The sequence below is a fragment of the Mustela nigripes genome, chromosome 4 (assembly GCF_022355385.1).
Source record: "Mustela nigripes isolate SB6536 chromosome 4, MUSNIG.SB6536, whole genome shotgun sequence".
Taxonomy (NCBI): domain Eukaryota; kingdom Metazoa; phylum Chordata; class Mammalia; order Carnivora; family Mustelidae; genus Mustela; species Mustela nigripes.
Window position 1 is genome coordinate 163,677,349 of NC_081560.1, and position 17,878 is coordinate 163,695,226.

Consider the following 17,878-nt stretch of genomic DNA (forward strand, 5'->3'; position numbering starts at 1 on the left):
TTTTGTTAATGCAAATGTAGCACTAAAAAATACAAAGCAAAAAGCCCCATAAATTTTTACCACCCTAGAAACACGTATTAAGTGATAATCATTCCAAAGTATTCTTTAGATACAGAAAAGATGAAGAGAAATTATTAGGATTCATTTAGTTAATCAATGTGTGTAACAAACTGCCCCAAATCTTAATGGCTTATAACAACAAAATCCAGTAATTTACTCAGGCCTAGAAGCTCTTTAAAGTTGGTAAAAGATTTGGTACTTCAGCCAGTTTCATAACTGCCTCCAAACATGGAGGAGTCTTTTCGTTCTCTGATTCCAGTGGCCTCTAGGCGAGCGAACCAGCTATTGCCTCATACATATCCATCAGTAACTATGGTCAGTGTTGTTTCATTGCTTGAGACGTGTGGTTCCATGTGGTTGGCACATATAGACAGTTAATGAAGACTTATGAACAAATGAATTAAAGTAGTTGTGCCTTTTGTGGACCTGGATGCTTGATACCAATTTCTCTTTCTGCCTGGCGTAGGTATTTGGCACGAGTCGGGGAGCTTGAAGCGACTGACACTGCAGACCCAACTCTGAATTACGGACTTGTTGTGGACTGTGGCAGCAGTGGCTCTCGGATTTTTGTTTATTTCTGGCCAAGACATAATGGCAACCCCCATGATTTGCTGGACATCAAACAGATGAGAGACCGCAACAGCCAGCCAGTCGTTAAAAAAATCAAGCCAGGTACTAATTGGAATATATTTCGTTGTCAGTCCCTTTTTATCTGCTGCAGGCATGAGAGAGGAAGGAATCGGCAGAAGGAAAGAGGCGGAAAAAAACCTTTTTTTCCCTTGAGATTCGGGATAATGGAAGGGATATCTCATTCGTTGCTGCTCCCATCCTCACAAATAATTACGTGTTTAGGACCTTAAGCAGAACTTCATGGCGTATCAGTCTTCTGAGTCAATGTGATCTGCTTTTTAAAATATTTTGTCTTGCTTAAGGAATCTCTGCAATGGCAGACACCCCAGAACATGCCAGTGATTACCTTCGTCCTCTGCTGAGCTTTGCCGCAGCGCACGTGCCTGTGAAGAAGCACAAGGAGACACCCCTCTACATCCTCTGCACTGCAGGCATGCGGCTTCTCCCCGAGAGGTGAGGGCTGGCGTATGGACACAGGAAAATGGCTGGTACAAGAGTTGCAAGACGGATTCTATTTTTTTTTTTTTTTTAAGATTTTATTTATTTATTTAACAGAGAGAGAGATGGCGAGAGAGGGAACACAAGCAGGGGGAGTGTGAGAGGGATAAGCAGGCTCCCCACTGAGCAGAGAGCCCAATGCGGGGCTCAATCCTAGGACCCTGGGGTCATGACCTGAGCCGAAGGCTGTTGCTTCATGGCTGAGCCACCCAGGCGCCCCACAAGACTGATTTCTACACATTGTTCTCTGTAGTTCTCCAGTCTGAAGGTGGGCTGAGGATATATCACACAGAGCTGGCAGGTGGCAGGCAGTAAAAGGCTCCTTGCTCAAAATAGAACAGAGCCACCTCCGCACATCATTATTTCACAATCTGTTGTTCAGAGCTTCGTGTCACTTGCTTCTTTGGGATCAATATCTGAGATGGCTGTAATGATTGTTAGTTTTGATTGAGAAGCAATGGTGATGGTGGTAACTTTGGATCACTAGATGGGGAACATAGTTAGAGAAGGGCTGTAGGAGGTTCATCTGAGTGACTGGGTACCTGGAGGCCAGTAGGAGAGGCTCTGGTAGGAATGCTGCTCTGTCTGCAACTGCCTGGCTCCCTGGTGATAGTTGGTGCTGCTTGCAAAACTCAGTCTCCATTGCTTTAGACTAGCTTTTTCCATCCCAACCAGTCCAGTGTCCACTTGACTTTGGTAGTTTAGCCCAGGACCTTGCCACCTGATCCCTCTCCCTTCTCTGGAAGAGGAGGAAGAGGAGGAGGAAGAGGCAGTAGCTATACTTAGGTGACATCCCTTCTTGTTTGTGATTTCCCCCCTTTGACACCTCCCTGACCCCTGCACACTTATGGTCATGGGGAGGGAGTGACCTTCCTTAACCTTAGAATTTGTCTCTTGGAATGTTCTAAGTCTCACAGGCATCAGGTGTTTTTTAATTAGCTTAAATATTTTTTTCTTGGTAAATAACAGTAACCTTTTCGAGGAAGTTTTGTTCTGTATGCTTGGCCAGCAACAACAAAAACCTCAGCCATGAATGTAGGGCTTCATACGACTTATGCCAGATGAGCCAGAAAACACATGTCCACAGTTGTTGCAGTGGACTTCCTTCCTTCTGTTTAGATACGAGGTTACTGGTTTACTTTCTGGTCTACAGTTGAGGAGGAGATTATGTAGCCATTTGTGGAAATGAGAGCTCTCCTAGCCCCTTATTTTTCCATTTATCTTGACCTTTAAAAAATTTTTGTCTTGTTTTTATTTTTAAAACCAAATTTTAAAATATTACAGCTGCATTAAAGAAATCTTCAAAACAAAACAAACCCCAAACACTTACATTCCTGCTGCCCTTTCAAAAGTGTTTCATTTTGTCACATTGCCTTCTCTCTGTACATCTATATGTAGTTTCTACAAGGTTGTAACCATACTGTACTTGCAATTTAGGATTTTTCGTTTTGACCTAAGTGATATTCACATAGTTCAAAATTCAGAAATCCTGGGAAGAGTAGAGGTGACACAGGGATGCCGCATCACAGGTCTGTGAGTGGTCTGCAGTCAGCAGAGGGGAGCAGGGGGAGGGTGGCCAGAGAAAAAGCTGACTCAGAAGTCAGAAAGCCAGAGCCAACCAGGAGGATGATGGTTTAGCCACGTTTTGGGGGTCTGGAGCAAAGAGGATTGTCTCATGACACCGCTCAGCACTGACTCTGTCAAAGAAGTTTCCACCTGGGGAAAACCCACTATGTAGTTCCCTTCTATTTGTCTAAGATGTTCACTGCATGGAAGCTCTGAATATTAATATTTCTTTTATCTTAAGTATTTGTGAAGAGCTTGCCTTTAAACTTGCCTTCTGATCACCTCATCTAATAATGCCTGGATCTATCCTGGGCTTCTGAAATCATTGCTAGCAATTGAGGCAGCCATAGTTGTTGACATAAATGTAACCATCGCTGCAAGAACCTGTTTTGTATAATGGATGCTTTGCTAATTTATTAGTGTTTGTGAGCAGTATTCAAAATGGGTTCAAATTACAGGGACTGTAATTTTGAAATGTATTAGCACTAGGTTTTATTTCTTTGCCAAAGTCCTGAGCTAACTTGTTTTACCTCATTTTCATTTTGTAATGGAAATATCTTTAAAAAACTACAAATATAGTATAAGGTGATATTTAAGGGGAAAGAAAACTTTTGTTATGGAAAATTTCAAACATTAAAAAAAAAAAACAGCATGATGAATCTGTATTTTCTTACCCACCCAGCTTAACAATTACCAATATTTTGCCACTGAAAGTTTTTCTTTAATAAAGAAACAGTAATTGAATTTTAGAGAGTCCTGTGCAGTACATGAAGAATTTTTTTGTTTCATTGTTTAATATAAATTGGGGTCACATTATATGTATTTTTTAACTCAGAATATATTGGACAGCTTTTCACATCAGTACGTACAGATCTATATTGACCTCATTTCTTTTAACATCTGTCTAGTATCACACTGTGTGGATATACCACAGGTTATTTAACCAATACCTAATGATGTGCGTTTAGGTTATTTTCGCTGTTACAAATAGTGCTGCAATGTTCTCTCCTTTTTGTATTCTTATCTGATGCATTTCCTTGCAATGCATTTCTTAAAGTGTAATAGCTGGTCCAGGGTTAAGCACATTAAAATTGTGGATACATAGGTCTGGATTGCTCTTGGAAACATCATACCAGGAATTTGTATTCCAGACAGCAGTGTGTACTGGTGCCTGTTCTTCCAAATCAGTGCCAAAACCAATAAGCCTTCTTCTTTGGGTATTTTAGAAGCGTATCCAATAGGGAGGGCAAGATAGTCCCTCTTATTACACATGCAAAATTCTTATTGCAAGAATTTAATATTTTAACAATGAGCTTTTTTGTAAACTACATTTGACAGTATACTGGGAAATTATTACTTTAAACGTATTCTTCACTTTTAAGTGTTAACATTCTCCACTAATTCATGCCGACAACTATCTGAGCCAATGGAATATTTTTGTAATGAGTAATTTAAAAAATCCAGGATGATTGCTCTTATTTTTAACCATATTCTCTAGATTCATATTATTACTTATAGCTTTGTTTCTTTGTTCTCCTTTAATAACACTGATAACACAAAACTTTAGAGGCAAAAACAACCTTAGATAATAAGACTCAAACTTTGTCCCCAAATTGTTATAACCTTTGGATTTTGATCCTGATCTAGGTTTTTCAAATGATAAGATTTTTTTATAAAGAAAAAAAAACCCCAACCTTGAAATAGATAAAGGGAGATTAAAAAGTTCATTGTCAGCTTGTGTAAAGAAAGGATTATTAAAAACTTGTGGACCTAACAGTGTTCGTCGTGTGGTGACTTGAGGTGTTGTTTCTGTATTATGTAAGAGCTGAGGATGAGATTGTGTTCCTCAGTCTAACAGCTTCCGTTCACAGTAGTTAGGGATCATGTAATTACGAACCGTGCTTCCTGCCACTTATACGTATTCAGCCTGTGTGAGGCACAGAACCACGGTCTCATCTTTTAACGCTATACGAATTGTAAAAGTATAAAAAGGGAAAGTATTACTAGTACCACATTACCCTTTAGGTAGAAGGATAAGTTTAAACCTTTGAAATCAAAGAAGGTACCAGAAAGATGTAGGGCTCAACTGGTGAATGGCTGTAGGAGCAGTGAGTTGTAACGAGTCTGAGTAGAAGGTCAAGTTGAAGCTAATTGTGAGAAGTGTTTAATGATTAACTTTTATATGTTTTCTTCTTTCTTGCAGAAAGCAGCTGGCCATCTTGGCTGATCTAGTGAGAGATTTACCGCTGGAGTTTGACTTCCTCTTTTCTCAGTCTCAGGCAGAAGTGATCTCTGGGAAGCAGGAAGGTAATGGGCCTCAAGGGGCACCCTGGTTTGGCTCCCAGCCAACCATGGCATAGTCTTTCTGGTGGGGGTTTAGGATTACTTTATATACTTGATATTTACTTTCCTTCGATTAATTTTCTTGATTCTGCTGTATAGTTTTTTAGTTAATATTATTATTTGCATATTCTGCATTAGTATCTGTTTTAGAATGCTGCTTTTAGAGGGGAGGTGGGTGACAGACATTAAGGAGGGCATGTGATGTATATAATGAGCACTGGGTGTTACATAAGACTGATGAATCACTGAACTCTACCTCTGAAATGAGTACTGTATATTTTAATTAATTGAATTTAAATTTTTTTACAATGGGAAAAAAAAGAATCCTGCTTCTAGAAGTCCTATGTTTATATTTGTTTTTAACTTTGTGTTAAGTTCTATGTTTATAAGAAGGTATTAGATTTTCTTGGTGGTTAGACCCTTTAAGAATGATGTAGTGTCCTTCTCTAAATCTGACTGCAGTCTTTAGTTTAAAATCTAATTTGTCTGATATGAGAATCACTACCCCAGCTTTCTTTTGAGGCCTGTTGGCATGAAAGATGCTTCTCCATCCTTCACTTTCAATCTGGATGTATCTTTAGGTTCCATGTGTGTCTCTTGTAGACAGCATATGGATGGGTCCTGTTGTTTTATCCAGTCTGCAACCTTGTGCCATTTTATGAGAGCATTTAGGCTGTTCACGTGATCATTGAAAGATACGTTTTTATTGATATCATGTTGCCTGTGAAGTCCTTGTTTTTATAAATTGTGAATTTCTGTTCTATGTCACTCTTGGGTTCTTTCTTCCTTTATAGAACTCCCTTAAGATTTCTTTTAGTGCTGGCTTGGTGATCACACACTCTTTTAAACCACGCCGGTCTTGGAAGCTCTTTATCTCTCCATCCATTTTGAATGTCATCCTTGCTGGATAAAGTATTCTTGGCTGCATGTTCTTCTCCTTTAGTGCCCTGAATATGTCTTGCCAGCCTTGTATGGTTGCCAGGTTTCTGTGGACAGGTCTGACGTTATTCTGATGGACCTTCCTCTGCATATAAGGAATCTCTTCCCCCTAGCTGCCCTTAGAAGTTCTTGTCTAAAAATATGATTCGTGAGTTTCACAATCAAGTGTCTGGTGGTCTTTCTAGATTTGTTGATCTTCGTGGGTATCCTTTCTGCCTCCAGGACTCAAACGCTTGTTGTATTCCCCAGATTGGGGAAATTTTCATCCAGAATTTGTTCAACTATATCTTCTAGTCTTCTCTCTCTCCACCCACTCAGGGATCCCGATAATTCTGATGTTGGAACATTTCATGGTGTTATTTATTTCCCTAATTCTGTTTCCATGGCTTCTAAGCTGTTTGTTCCAGGCCTCCTCTTGACCCTTTTTCTCTTTCAGTTTGTCCTCTACATCACTAATTCTCTCTTCTGCCTTGGTTACCCTACCTGTTAGAGTATTTAGATTAGATTGGATCTCACTGATAGCATTTTTAACTTCTGCCAGGTCAGCTCTTACTTCTGCCCTAAGAAATTCTGTGATGTCACTAAATTTTGTAACACTGAAAAAATTAAATTAAATTTAAAAAAAGGGGGGGCGCCTGGGTGGCTCAGTGGGTTAAGCCGCTGCCTTCGGCTCAGGTCATGATCCCAGGGTCCTGGGATCCAGCCAGCCCCGCATCCGGCTCTCTGCTCAGCCGGGAGTCTGCTTCCTTCTCTCTCTCTCTGCCTGCCTCTCTGCCTGCTTGTGATTTCTCTCTGTCAAATAAATAAATAAAATCTTTAAAAAAAAAAAAAAAAGAAAAGAAGGTATTAGTATTTAGCGATGATTCCAAATGGATATTTTGTTACTAATTGTAGTTTTGAAAGCATACATACTTTTCTGAGTTCTACTGAGTTTGCCAAATTCAAATGTAAATCAAAATTATTAGATTAAAGTAAGGGGAAACTTTAATTTTAGGGAGTGATCAGGATGATTACTGTTTTTCTTTTGTTACAGGCTCTCCCTCTATTGCATTTACTGTGCAGTACTGATAAGTCCCTAAAAGCTTGCAATTTGGGGGTGGAGTTGAATGGGTGTTCTCTTGTGGCCCAGATGTGGCCCATATGACAAAATTATGTTTCCATTTCTTGAAAAAGACAAAATCTATGCATTCTAAGGGAAAAGATTTACCTTTTTCAATTTCAGTACTGTGTTTTTCAGCCCTAGAATTTTCATTTGGTTCTTTTGTATGTTTTATTTCTTTGCTGAAACTATCTTTCCATTCATGCTAGGACTGCTCTTCTTGATTATATAGCTGCTTTGATATTTTTGTCTGATAATTCTGACATCTGTGTCTTCTTGCAGTTGGCACCTTTTTCCTTATGAGTTGAGAATTTCCTAGTTCTTTTTATGCCAAGTAATTTTATATTGTATCCTGGACATTTAGAATATTACATTATGAGATTCTGGGTCTTTTTTCAGTCATAAGGAGAATATTGATTGTTTTAGCAGGGAATTGACCTGGTTAGGTTTATGCCTCAAGTTTTGACCTACCTTTTGTTGGCTGTGATTCTGTTGATTCGTTTTTCAAAGCATTGGCACTGCTATTTGAATTTGTCCCATTTTTGTGTCATCCAATGGCCAATCTAGAATCTGGGCATAGCCCATACCAATGGGTTGTCTAGCCAGTAGTTCAGTTCTCAGAACCTTTGGTGTATTTATATTGTTTAGAGTGAGATCCATGCATGTGTAGCTTGACTGTGAGCCCAAGAGTTGATATACTACTTTATTCCCTATCCTTTGTGATCTCCACAATACTTTCTGATTCCCTGGGGCTCACTTTCATGGTCCTTCAGTCAGAAAGCCAGGACTTTAACTTACCTGCTCTGCCGTTCATTTCCCATGATGTAGCCAGGGCTAAATGGTACAAGACAGAGGGGGAAAAATAACCAATAGGGATTTTTGCCAACTCTTGAGGTTGTAGCTCCTCTAGTCAGAGAAGAGGATTCATATTCTTCAGAGTTTTAGGTATCTGCCCAACTTCTGCCTCTACCCCTGCAGGATTGCCTGGGGAAGCAGAGAACCAAAAAAAAAAAAAAAAAGGGAAAAAAACCTCAAAGGATTTTCCTTTATTCTTTCTGAGCTTTTAGAGTCCCTTTTAATGCTCCTTGAACCAGAAAGCAAGGTCTTGAAGTTCTTTCCTCCACACCTGTATGTCCTTTTGTGTTTCAAGCTGCTGTTGAGTCCAGGCCAGGCAATATCTGGGGAGGAGAAATGAGGAACTCACTTCCAGTTTGGTGGCACTTTAACTTCTGATCTCTGTCTCTGTGTGCCCATTATCATTTCCTTTCAGATGTCTCACAAATCTGCTCTATTCATTCGATCCTGAGTTTACACTTGTATTCAGTGGGGAGACAGGATGGAGTGTGCTTACTCCATCTTGCCCAGGACCAGAACTCCACAAAGAGTCACATTTTTTACTAGTTGTTTTTATACATTAATCCATAATCATCTGTAGGAAATTTAGACAATGCAGATCATTTTAAAATGACTAAAGGGAAAAGCATCATAAGATAAGAGATTTTTAAATTCATAAACTGAGAGTGTGGAATAAAATACTCTCATCACCTTTTGCTAAGAAAAGGAGGAAAAGAGCAGCCCTGGGAAGAGGTGTAGTCATGGCACAGCAACAGAGAATTAAGCGAGGACTTTCATATTTCTTACTTAGGAGTTTATGCATGGATTGGAATCAACTTTGTTTTGGGAAGATTTGACCATGAGGATGGTGAGTAATACTGTTGCCTTATGACTGACTGTTCTAAGCACTGAAGGTTTATGTTGTAACCTATCTGTAGAACATAAGTGCTGTGTTTGAGTTGTTTTTCTTTCTTTCTTCAGTTTTTAAAAACTCTTTTAAGATGCTTATTTTCTAGTCCTAATTTGCCTTCTTTTTTTTTTTCTAACTTTTTAATATGGAAAGTTCAGACATTCATAGAAGTAAATAATAAAATGAATCTCCATGAACCCAATACCCAGACTCAACACTAATTTGTGGTTAGCTAGTTTTTTGGCCCCACACTCCCTTTATACAACACAGGTTTTTTCCCTACTGGATTAAAAAATATATATATTTATTTATTTTGAGAGAGAGAGCAAGAGCTAGAGAGTATGAGTGGGGAGAGGGGTTGAGAGGGAGACTCTCGGGCAGACTCCCCACGGAGTGTGGAGCCCAACATGGGTCTCAATCTCAGGACCCATGAGATCATGACCTGAGCTAAAACCAAGTGTCAGACACTTAAATGTCTAAGCCACCCGGGTGCCCCTCCTATTGGATTTTTAAAAGCAAACCCCAGACATACCATTTTATCTTCATGTACTTCAGTGATCTCTCTCACCAATGAAGAGTTTCAAAACAAACAAAATATACACAGTGGCATTTTTAAATTTAAAAAAGTTAATAATTTCTAATATTATGTAACATTCATCTACCATCTAGACTTACCTTATTGTCTCAAGAATATTTATTTGTAGTTGTCTTGCTAAAATTAGAATCTGAATGAGGATCACGTGTTATATTTGATTAGTAATCTAAAACAGTTACCCCCCTACACCTCTTTTTTCTCAAATGATTAGAAACAAAAACAAAACTGGGTTACTTGATAACATGAATTTGACACATTCTTGATTTGATTAACTGCATTTTTGTGGGGTCTGCAACATGCCCTTCATCCCTCCTTCTGTCCTATATATTGGAGATTAGAGATAGAACCTTGATTAGACAGAGATTCAGTTCTTTTGGTAAGAATAAATCATAAATATTGGCGTTAAGTGTTTCCTGGTTGTCCCACTTTTAGTCATGTTAAGACTGATCAGATATTCAGGATTCAGGTATTGTCAGCCTGATGTAATCTATTATAAAAATTTTCCAGCCACTATTCACTTAATTAATAGCCAATTATGATGGTTGCTTAGATCCATTTTCTTCATTAGGGGTTGCAAAATGTTGATTTTTCTAATTCTTTCAGTTATTCTGCAATAAATAAATAAAATAAATATTGTTCTTTCTTTTTTTAAGATTTATTTGAGAGAGAGAATAAGCAGAGGGAAGAGGGAGAGGAAGAAGCAGGCTCTCCACTGAGCAGGGAGCCTAACCTGGGGCTCCACCATAGGACCCTGGGAACATGACCTGATCCAAAGGCAGACATTAACCTACTGAGCCACACAGGCACCCCAACAGCTTGGATTTTTCTTTTCTTGTTTTTTTTTTTTTTTTAATATTTTAACATTTTTATTTATTTATTTGACAGAGAGAGTACACAGGTAGGTAGAGTGATAGACAGAGGGTGAGGGAGAAGCAGGCTCCCTGCTGAGCTGAGAGTCCTATGTGGGGCTCAATCCTAGGACCTTGGGATCATGACCTGAGTTGAAGGCAGACACTTAACCCACTGAGCCATCCAGGTGCCCCAATTTAGATTTTTATATAACAAAATTTTCTTCACTAACTAGTCAATTATCCTTATTGGAAAGACAAAATGAGTCCTTGCTTCTTTCATTTATCAAGTTTTTTAATAACGACTGCATGTCCTAGCACGAAAAGGTTAAAGGTAACCAGTGAAGTTTTTTTTATTCCTCAGTATCTTATGACTTTTAGATTTTAATGTGTTTGATGCATCATGGTCCATCACATCATTATTCCTTTCTGTGCTCAAATTATACTGTCATTGGCCAGTAGAGGCATCTTTAGGTTGGCTCCTGTACCATTTAACATGCCAGTAGTTTTGTAGTCTATTTCCCTTGCTTTTGGGCACACTAAGATATTCTGTGATCATCTTGTATTTTTTCTACCTTAGACCTAGCATCAACCATTTTTTAAGGAGCCCTGGTTTCTTTTATTGGAAAATGGTATATAGTAACATGGATGCCAAGGGTGCTCATTGCTCCTGGATTATCCTTGCTCTTAGGCCCTTTCGGTGAACAGACCTAGAAAATATGTGTTTTTAGAAAGAGAAAAATAAATCATGATTTCACAGTGGTAGTTCCAATTCATATTTAAAGTTATAAGGTTATTGCTTAATATGTTTGATTTTATACTCTTAGGTTTTTTATGCTGATTATGTTTCTAAAGATACTAATATAAATATTTGCTTTATTTCATAATAATATGCTTAATGATTTAAAAACAATGATACCAATAAAATTATTATCAATAAGACTACTAAAATGCAGTTTAAGATATCTATTTGCCTTTTGTCATTAAGATACATTCTATAAGGGATATAATAAAAATGCTGTTGTAAGTTACTTGAAAGAATTCTCTATAATATATAGTTGATATAGTTAGATTAATATATTTCAGCTTGCTCTTTATTTTTATTTTATTTTATTTTTTAAAAAAGATTTTATTTATTTATTTGGCAGAAAGAGAGATCACAACTAGGCAGAGAGGGAGGCAGAGGAGGAGGGGAAGCAGAGAGCCCTATGTGGGCCTTGATCCCAGGACCCTGAGATTATGACCCAAGCCTAAGGCAGAGGCTCAACTCAACTGAGTCACCCAGGCGCCCCTGTTTGCTCTTTATTTTTTAAGGGATTTCCATTTTGGGTTTTTCTTTTTGATTTAATTTTGTTTTTTAATTACTAGATCCTTTCTATTCCCTTATTTATTTTAGAATCCGATGCCGAAGCTCCCCAGGAACTGGCAGCAGGGCGCAGAAGAACAGTAGGGATACTGGATATGGGAGGAGCCTCTCTTCAAATTGCTTATGAAGTTCCTACCTCAACTTCTGTCCTTCCTCCAAAACAGGTATTTTACCTTTTAGGGAAATTTGGTTGCTAGAAATGCCAGTTTTTGTTTTTGTTTTTTAAGATTATTTATTTATTTATTTATTTGACAGAGATCATAAGTAGGCAGAGAGGCAGGCAGAGAGAGAGGAAGGGAAGCAGGCTCCCTGCCAAGCAGAGAGCCCAATGTGGGTTTTGATCCCAGGATCCTGGGATCAGGACCCGAGCCGAAGGCAGAGGCTTCAACCCATTGAGCCACCCAGGCGCCCTGAAATGCCAGTATTTAAGACGAAGGGCACTGTCTTTGGACATAGACCAACCTACCTAGGTCCAAGTATTTGTTCACATAGTTGCTAGCTTATATTACCTTGGGTAGGTTACCCGTCTGAGCCTTAATTTCCTCATATATAAAAAGAGAATAATAATAGTATCTACTTCATAAAGTTGGGAGGATGAAATGACACCTTGTGTGTAAAGACTTAACAGACTTAACCAGTATGTGATAAATGTTTAATATATTTTAGCAATTATAATTATACTCCTGTCTTCTAAGGCTGCATGATGATTAAACATGATAATACATATAAATCCCAGAGCATGGTATTTGATATATACTTGTTTATTAAATGTTACTTCCTTTCCCTAACTTGTAATTCCATTCTTTTGCTTCTAATATTCCTTACCTAACTAGGGTGTAAAGAATGTATCTTGAAGTAGTTTTAGCACAGAGAAGAAAAAGAAATGCAGACAGCTTTTAAGCATCTATTATGGGCAAGGAATAAGACATATTATACTGCTCCCTAAAAGCTTATAATCTATCAGTGAAGACAGCCTGTGATAACAGGCAGACCATGACAGTGCTATTATTTCATCTAAACCAGGGTTTCTCATTAATGGCACTATTCACATTTTGGGCTGGTTAAGTGTTTGGTGTAGCTGTCCAGTTTATAAAATGTTTAGCAGCATCTCTGGCCTCTACCAGATCCAGTAATGTCCCTATCCAATGTCCTCTGCTCCATGAATGAGAGTCATCCTGGCTTGTTACCTGGGTCGTGGGTGATAGTAGGCTTTTGCATAGTGGAGGTGGAGGAAGGCCACCTGTATAGCAGCAGCAGTATGCACGAGGGCACAAAAGGAAAAGCAAAGAGTCCAGAATGTCCAGGGAGTGGTGAATATCTTGTTGCGGTGTAAGATTTTCAGTATGGCACAGCTAAGTCTAGGAAGAGAAGATGAAGTTAGATGGTGAGGAGTCTTGGGTGCCATGCTGGGGAATTTCACTTTTTTATCTGTAGATGGAGCAGAATCAGCAAAGATTTTTGAGAAGGGCAGTCATATGGACCTCAGTTTCATCACCTGTGAAATAAAATTCCCAAAGTGCTTTCCAGCTTTGTATTGTATGACTGTGGGCTAATTGATTTGTTAGGAAAATAATTTTGATATTAGTGGGAGAAAGAAATGTAGGTCAGGGAACCTTGGGTGAGAAATAATAAGGGATAAACTAGGCAATGGAAATGGAGTAGGGGACAGATTTCAGGTGTATTTTGGAATTTAAAGCACCAGTGCAATGAAGTGGTATCGGCAGGACAGAGAGGGATAGCCTGTGATGCTGAGGGGCCTGCCTAGATACTTGGTAGGGGAAAGAACTCAGTCACTAGAGAGACCCCAGGGTAAAGGGTGGGTTGATGCTAAGCAAATCAGGATGGTCTGGGTGGTTTGGAGAGCGACTTTCTGGTCTCTAGCCCAAGTACTATGACAAGGTGAGTTCAGTTTTGAGTATGTTGAATTTGAAATACTTGAGGAACAGATGTGTATAAATAGCCAGCAAGATTGTTGGAACTGTGGGTTTGACAAACAGCAGGGGTCTGTGCAAGGTTTGGAAATTTGGGGAACTAGATTGTAAGACATTTTAATTTTAGTCTGTATTTGTTAGTATGTAGTCAACAAGTAAATTGAAGGCATGGTTCCACTAAGTGGCACTGATCCTTAAAGTCTTAAAACATGACTTTTTTATTTGTGTAGATTTAGAAAGTGACGATGGTGTAGAAAGTGATCTTGCAAGCCACTAAATTAGATGTATGCATAAATTAGATGTATGCATAGCAATATAATGGTCTTAAGGATGGATCTTAGCGCTTGGTAAAGAAGGAAAAGAACAATGAGACATAACATAATAGCACTTAAAAAGATACAAATAATCCTCTGTGCCTAAAGTGGGTTTTTTTGGTACAATTCACAGAGTTGTGCACATTCACAAAGTAACCCAACCACCACTACTGAATTCTAGAACATCTTCATTACCCCCAAAGAAACCCCACATTCAGTAGCAGTCACATACCATTCTCTCCTTAGAGCCCTGATAGCCAATAATCTGCTTCTCGTTGCCTGTGGATTTGCCTGTTCTGAGTGTTTCGCATAAATGGAATCATACAATATGTGACATTGTGTCTGCTTCCTTCACTTAGCAACATGTTTTCAGGGTTCACCTCTGTTATAGCACAGGTCAGTCAGTACTTCATTTCTCTTCATTGCTGAATAATATCCCATTGTATGACCATGCCACATTTTGTTTATTCATTCATCAGTTGATGGATTTTTGGGTTTTATTTCCAGTTTTTGGCTGTTATGGATAATGCTGCTGTGAACATTCTCATACACATGTTTGATCAGTCATAGTTTTCACTCCTCTTGTGTATATACTTAGTGAAATTGCTGGGCACAATAGCATCTTCATAAATTAAAAACAAATACATTCAAAGCAATAATTTCATTTTACAACAGTACGTACAAAAATATATTACGCATTAAGTACATTAGAATGGTTGCCTGTGGGGAGTGGAAATGAGAGTGAATATGAGGATAAAAGGAAGTAAATAAATAAAGCAAAAATGGGGCTTTGCTGTAATAATGTACCTTGAACTGAGGAGTATACTTAATTCAACTCATGTGCCTAAAGTTAAAAAAAATAGAGCCCTTTTTATGGGAGGTCCAGCAAAACTGAACCTTCCTAATCCCAGTCCTTGTCATAGGAAACATTAGATCTTCTTCAGTAGTTTTAGAAAAACCCATAGAATAGGTATCATGGTACTCTCCCAAATTCCTTAAATTTATTTTTATTAAGGGACTTTTTTTCCTAATGATAAAAAATAGTACATTCTCATTTTGGAGAATTAGAAAATCAGAAAAGTACATGCAAGAAAGTGACATCATCTGTAATAATGAGTCTATTTTCTATAGAACTACAGTGTTGTGATCTCTAATTTGGTATTTAGTCTCTGTACTGTTTTAGATAGGCTTGTCATTTTGCCTTTGTTGAAAATAATGCTATGAGAATGAGACAATGCTATCATCTCTATCTTAAAAGAGTAGTTAGAATACTGGTGTATTAGTGATGTCGTAACTTTCTGTCAATCAGCCAAAATTAAAATTCCCTTTTTTCTCTTTACATTGTATTTTAGGAAGAAGAAGCAAAGATCCTGCTGGCTGAATTCAACCTGGGCTGTGATGTGCAACATACTGAACACGTGTATAGGGTTTATGTCACGACCTTCCTGGGTTTTGGGGGTAACTTTGCTCGGCAGCGCTATGAAGACCTTGTGCTAAATGAAACCCTTACCAAAAATAGGTACGTTTGAGGGGCGCCTGGGTGGCTCAGTGGGTTAAACCGCTGCCTTCGGCTCGGGTCATGGTCTCAGGGTCCTGGGATCGAGTCCCGCATCGGGCTCTCTGCTCAGCAGGGAGCCTGCTTCCTTCTCTCTCTCTCTGCCTGCCTCTCAGTGTACTTGTAATTTCTCTCTGTCAAATAAATAAATAAAATCTTTAAAAAAAAAAAATAGGTACGTTTGACATGGGACTCTGTGCCTCTGAAATAGAATGTCGTCAGGGTGCAGGTACGAGGAGGAAATACTCCTGCCCTACTAAGATAGGTATGTCCTTGCTTCCTTCTTCTTCCTGACCATTCCTGCCAATGGGGTAGTGTTGCTTAGAGACCCTCTGTTAGTTGTCCCACCCAATCTAGGTGAGGGTGCCTTATGGTCTTTGCAGTTCAGACTCAAAAAAGTACAGCAGCTTATTGGGACCTCTTGCAGTGTTCTCTTTCAGAAATGGTATTACAGGATAAATGAGATTAAGTTCTTTTTTTTTTTTTTTTAAGATTTTTAAAAAAAATTTATTTGACAGAGAGAGTGAGCACAAGCAGGGGGAGCAGCAAGCAGAAGGACGGGGAGAAGCAGGGCTGCCCACTGAGCAGCGAGCCCAATGCTGGGCTCAGTCCCAGAGCCCTGGGATCATGACCTTAGCCGAAGGCAGATGCTTAACCGACTGAGCCACCCGTGCGCCCCAGTGAGATTAAGTTCTTAATTTACAATGTGCATGCAGTATGATATAGCTCTTAGCAGTTCCCTCAGCACGGATGACATTTTTGTTGAATTACATGGGGTTGCATCTTATGTGGAAGTGAGGTCCATAGTATGTGTAAAAGATAAAAAGCATGTAGTCAAAATTAACCTTTACATTTTTCTCTCATTAAATTCAGAATAGCCAATTTTCCCTGCAGCATGGACAGATCACAGACTCCTCATTTGAGTACCCGTGAAGTATTTAGGCCATAATATACAAATAGTTGTGAGATTTTTAAAATTATTTAAAATTGTTATCGTTATGTGCACTGAAGGAAGCATAATAGACGACAGAGTTTTTTTCACCATAAAATTATTTACCCCCATTTGTTTTGCTAGAAACTCTAGTTTGAAGAAGTAATGGAATAGCCTGTTTGTAGGAATCTCTCCACAGCAATTGTCTTATATTGGGACCATGTTAAAGAAAATCCTGTCTCATAATTCTTTTTTGTTTTTGTGCGTCTCAACTACCAAGAGTTCATGGTATTTTGGGAGAAATCTCTTATCCCAGAGGAATAATGAATGCATTAAAATCAGGCAGTGTGTTTGCATTCTGAAAATACTCCCACATCTGTACTCCTGTTGCTTGGGCTGCCAGCACCGCAGCATCTGGAGAACAGCTAGGAGAGTTTCACACCAGTTTTGTTGTTTTGTTAGCTGCTGTGTTTCCTCTTCCATTGCCTTCCTATCTTGTTCTGTTGCCCTTTACGCTTTGCTGTTTTCTGCTCAGAACCAGGCTGCTTCATCATCATCCCATTCACTGGTATTTTCTAAGTTCCTAGATCAGAAGATTTATTCTTCATCTCGTGTCGCTGCTAATCTAGAGAAACCTGTGTTTCCTGGGATGTCAGGACATAATGGTTCCTTCCTCTTCTTCTCTTTCTTTCTTTCTTTCTTTCTTTCTTTCTTAAGAGAGAGCTAAAGAGCGAGCAGGGGTGGCAGTAGGAGGAGAGGGAGAAAGAGAATCTCGAGCAGGCCCCACGCCCAGGGTGGAGCCCGAATTGGGGCTCAATCTCACAACCCTGAGATCATGACTTGATATCAAGATTTGGATACTGAACTGACTGAGCCACCCAGGCACCCCAGGTTCGTTCTTAATAAGATTTTTTGAGGTTTTGTTTTGTTTTTTCATAGTTGGTGTCACACCCTTAAAATAGGTTCTAGTCCTAAAGCATTTTGTGCTGTTGCCACATTCCCACTCTCTCCTTCAGTCTTTAACCTTGTGGGGGCATCTTTATCCCAGGAAGTCCACTCTTCAACAGGTGTCTCTTTAGGAACTGGTGAACAATTAACTGTGGTTGGCAACATTATTTGGTCTTCACCTAATTTCTGTTCTTGGCTAGATCTGTATTTCATCCCCTTAGGAATGGGAATATTGTTGCTGGACAAGTGCTGCCTTGAAACAGCCAGAACCATGTGACGGCCACGGTGGGGATGAAAACCTGCCCCCCCCCTCCCTGCAAGGGGCCAGGCATGTCCTCCTTGCTAATGCCAGCAGTTGTCACTGCACCACTGATATGGTCTCCTCCTCAGGAGCCTCTCCAGGGCCTTCCCTCTTCACCTCCTCCCAGGTGTTTTGTTAGATATTAGAACTGCACTTGGTGGATGAAATCTTGACACTTTTTTTTTTTTTTTAAAGATTTCTTTGATTTAT

The 17,878-nt window shown here is 39.1% G+C and overlaps 1 protein-coding gene across 2 annotated transcripts in view; it reads left to right on the plus strand.

Annotated features, from left to right (window-relative positions):
* ENTPD7 (ectonucleoside triphosphate diphosphohydrolase 7) overlaps positions 1-17,878 on the plus strand; it is a 46,000-nt gene that overhangs the window by 13,139 nt on the left and 14,983 nt on the right. For both annotated transcript variants that reach the window (XM_059398326.1, XM_059398327.1), the window contains exons 4-9: positions 527-732; positions 993-1,143; positions 4,958-5,061; positions 8,781-8,837; positions 11,719-11,852; positions 15,286-15,452. In XM_059398326.1, coding sequence (XP_059254309.1) covers positions 527-732; positions 993-1,143; positions 4,958-5,061; positions 8,781-8,837; positions 11,719-11,852; positions 15,286-15,452 — 819 coding nt within the window. The remainder of the gene's footprint in view (positions 1-526; positions 733-992; positions 1,144-4,957; positions 5,062-8,780; positions 8,838-11,718; positions 11,853-15,285; positions 15,453-17,878) is intronic.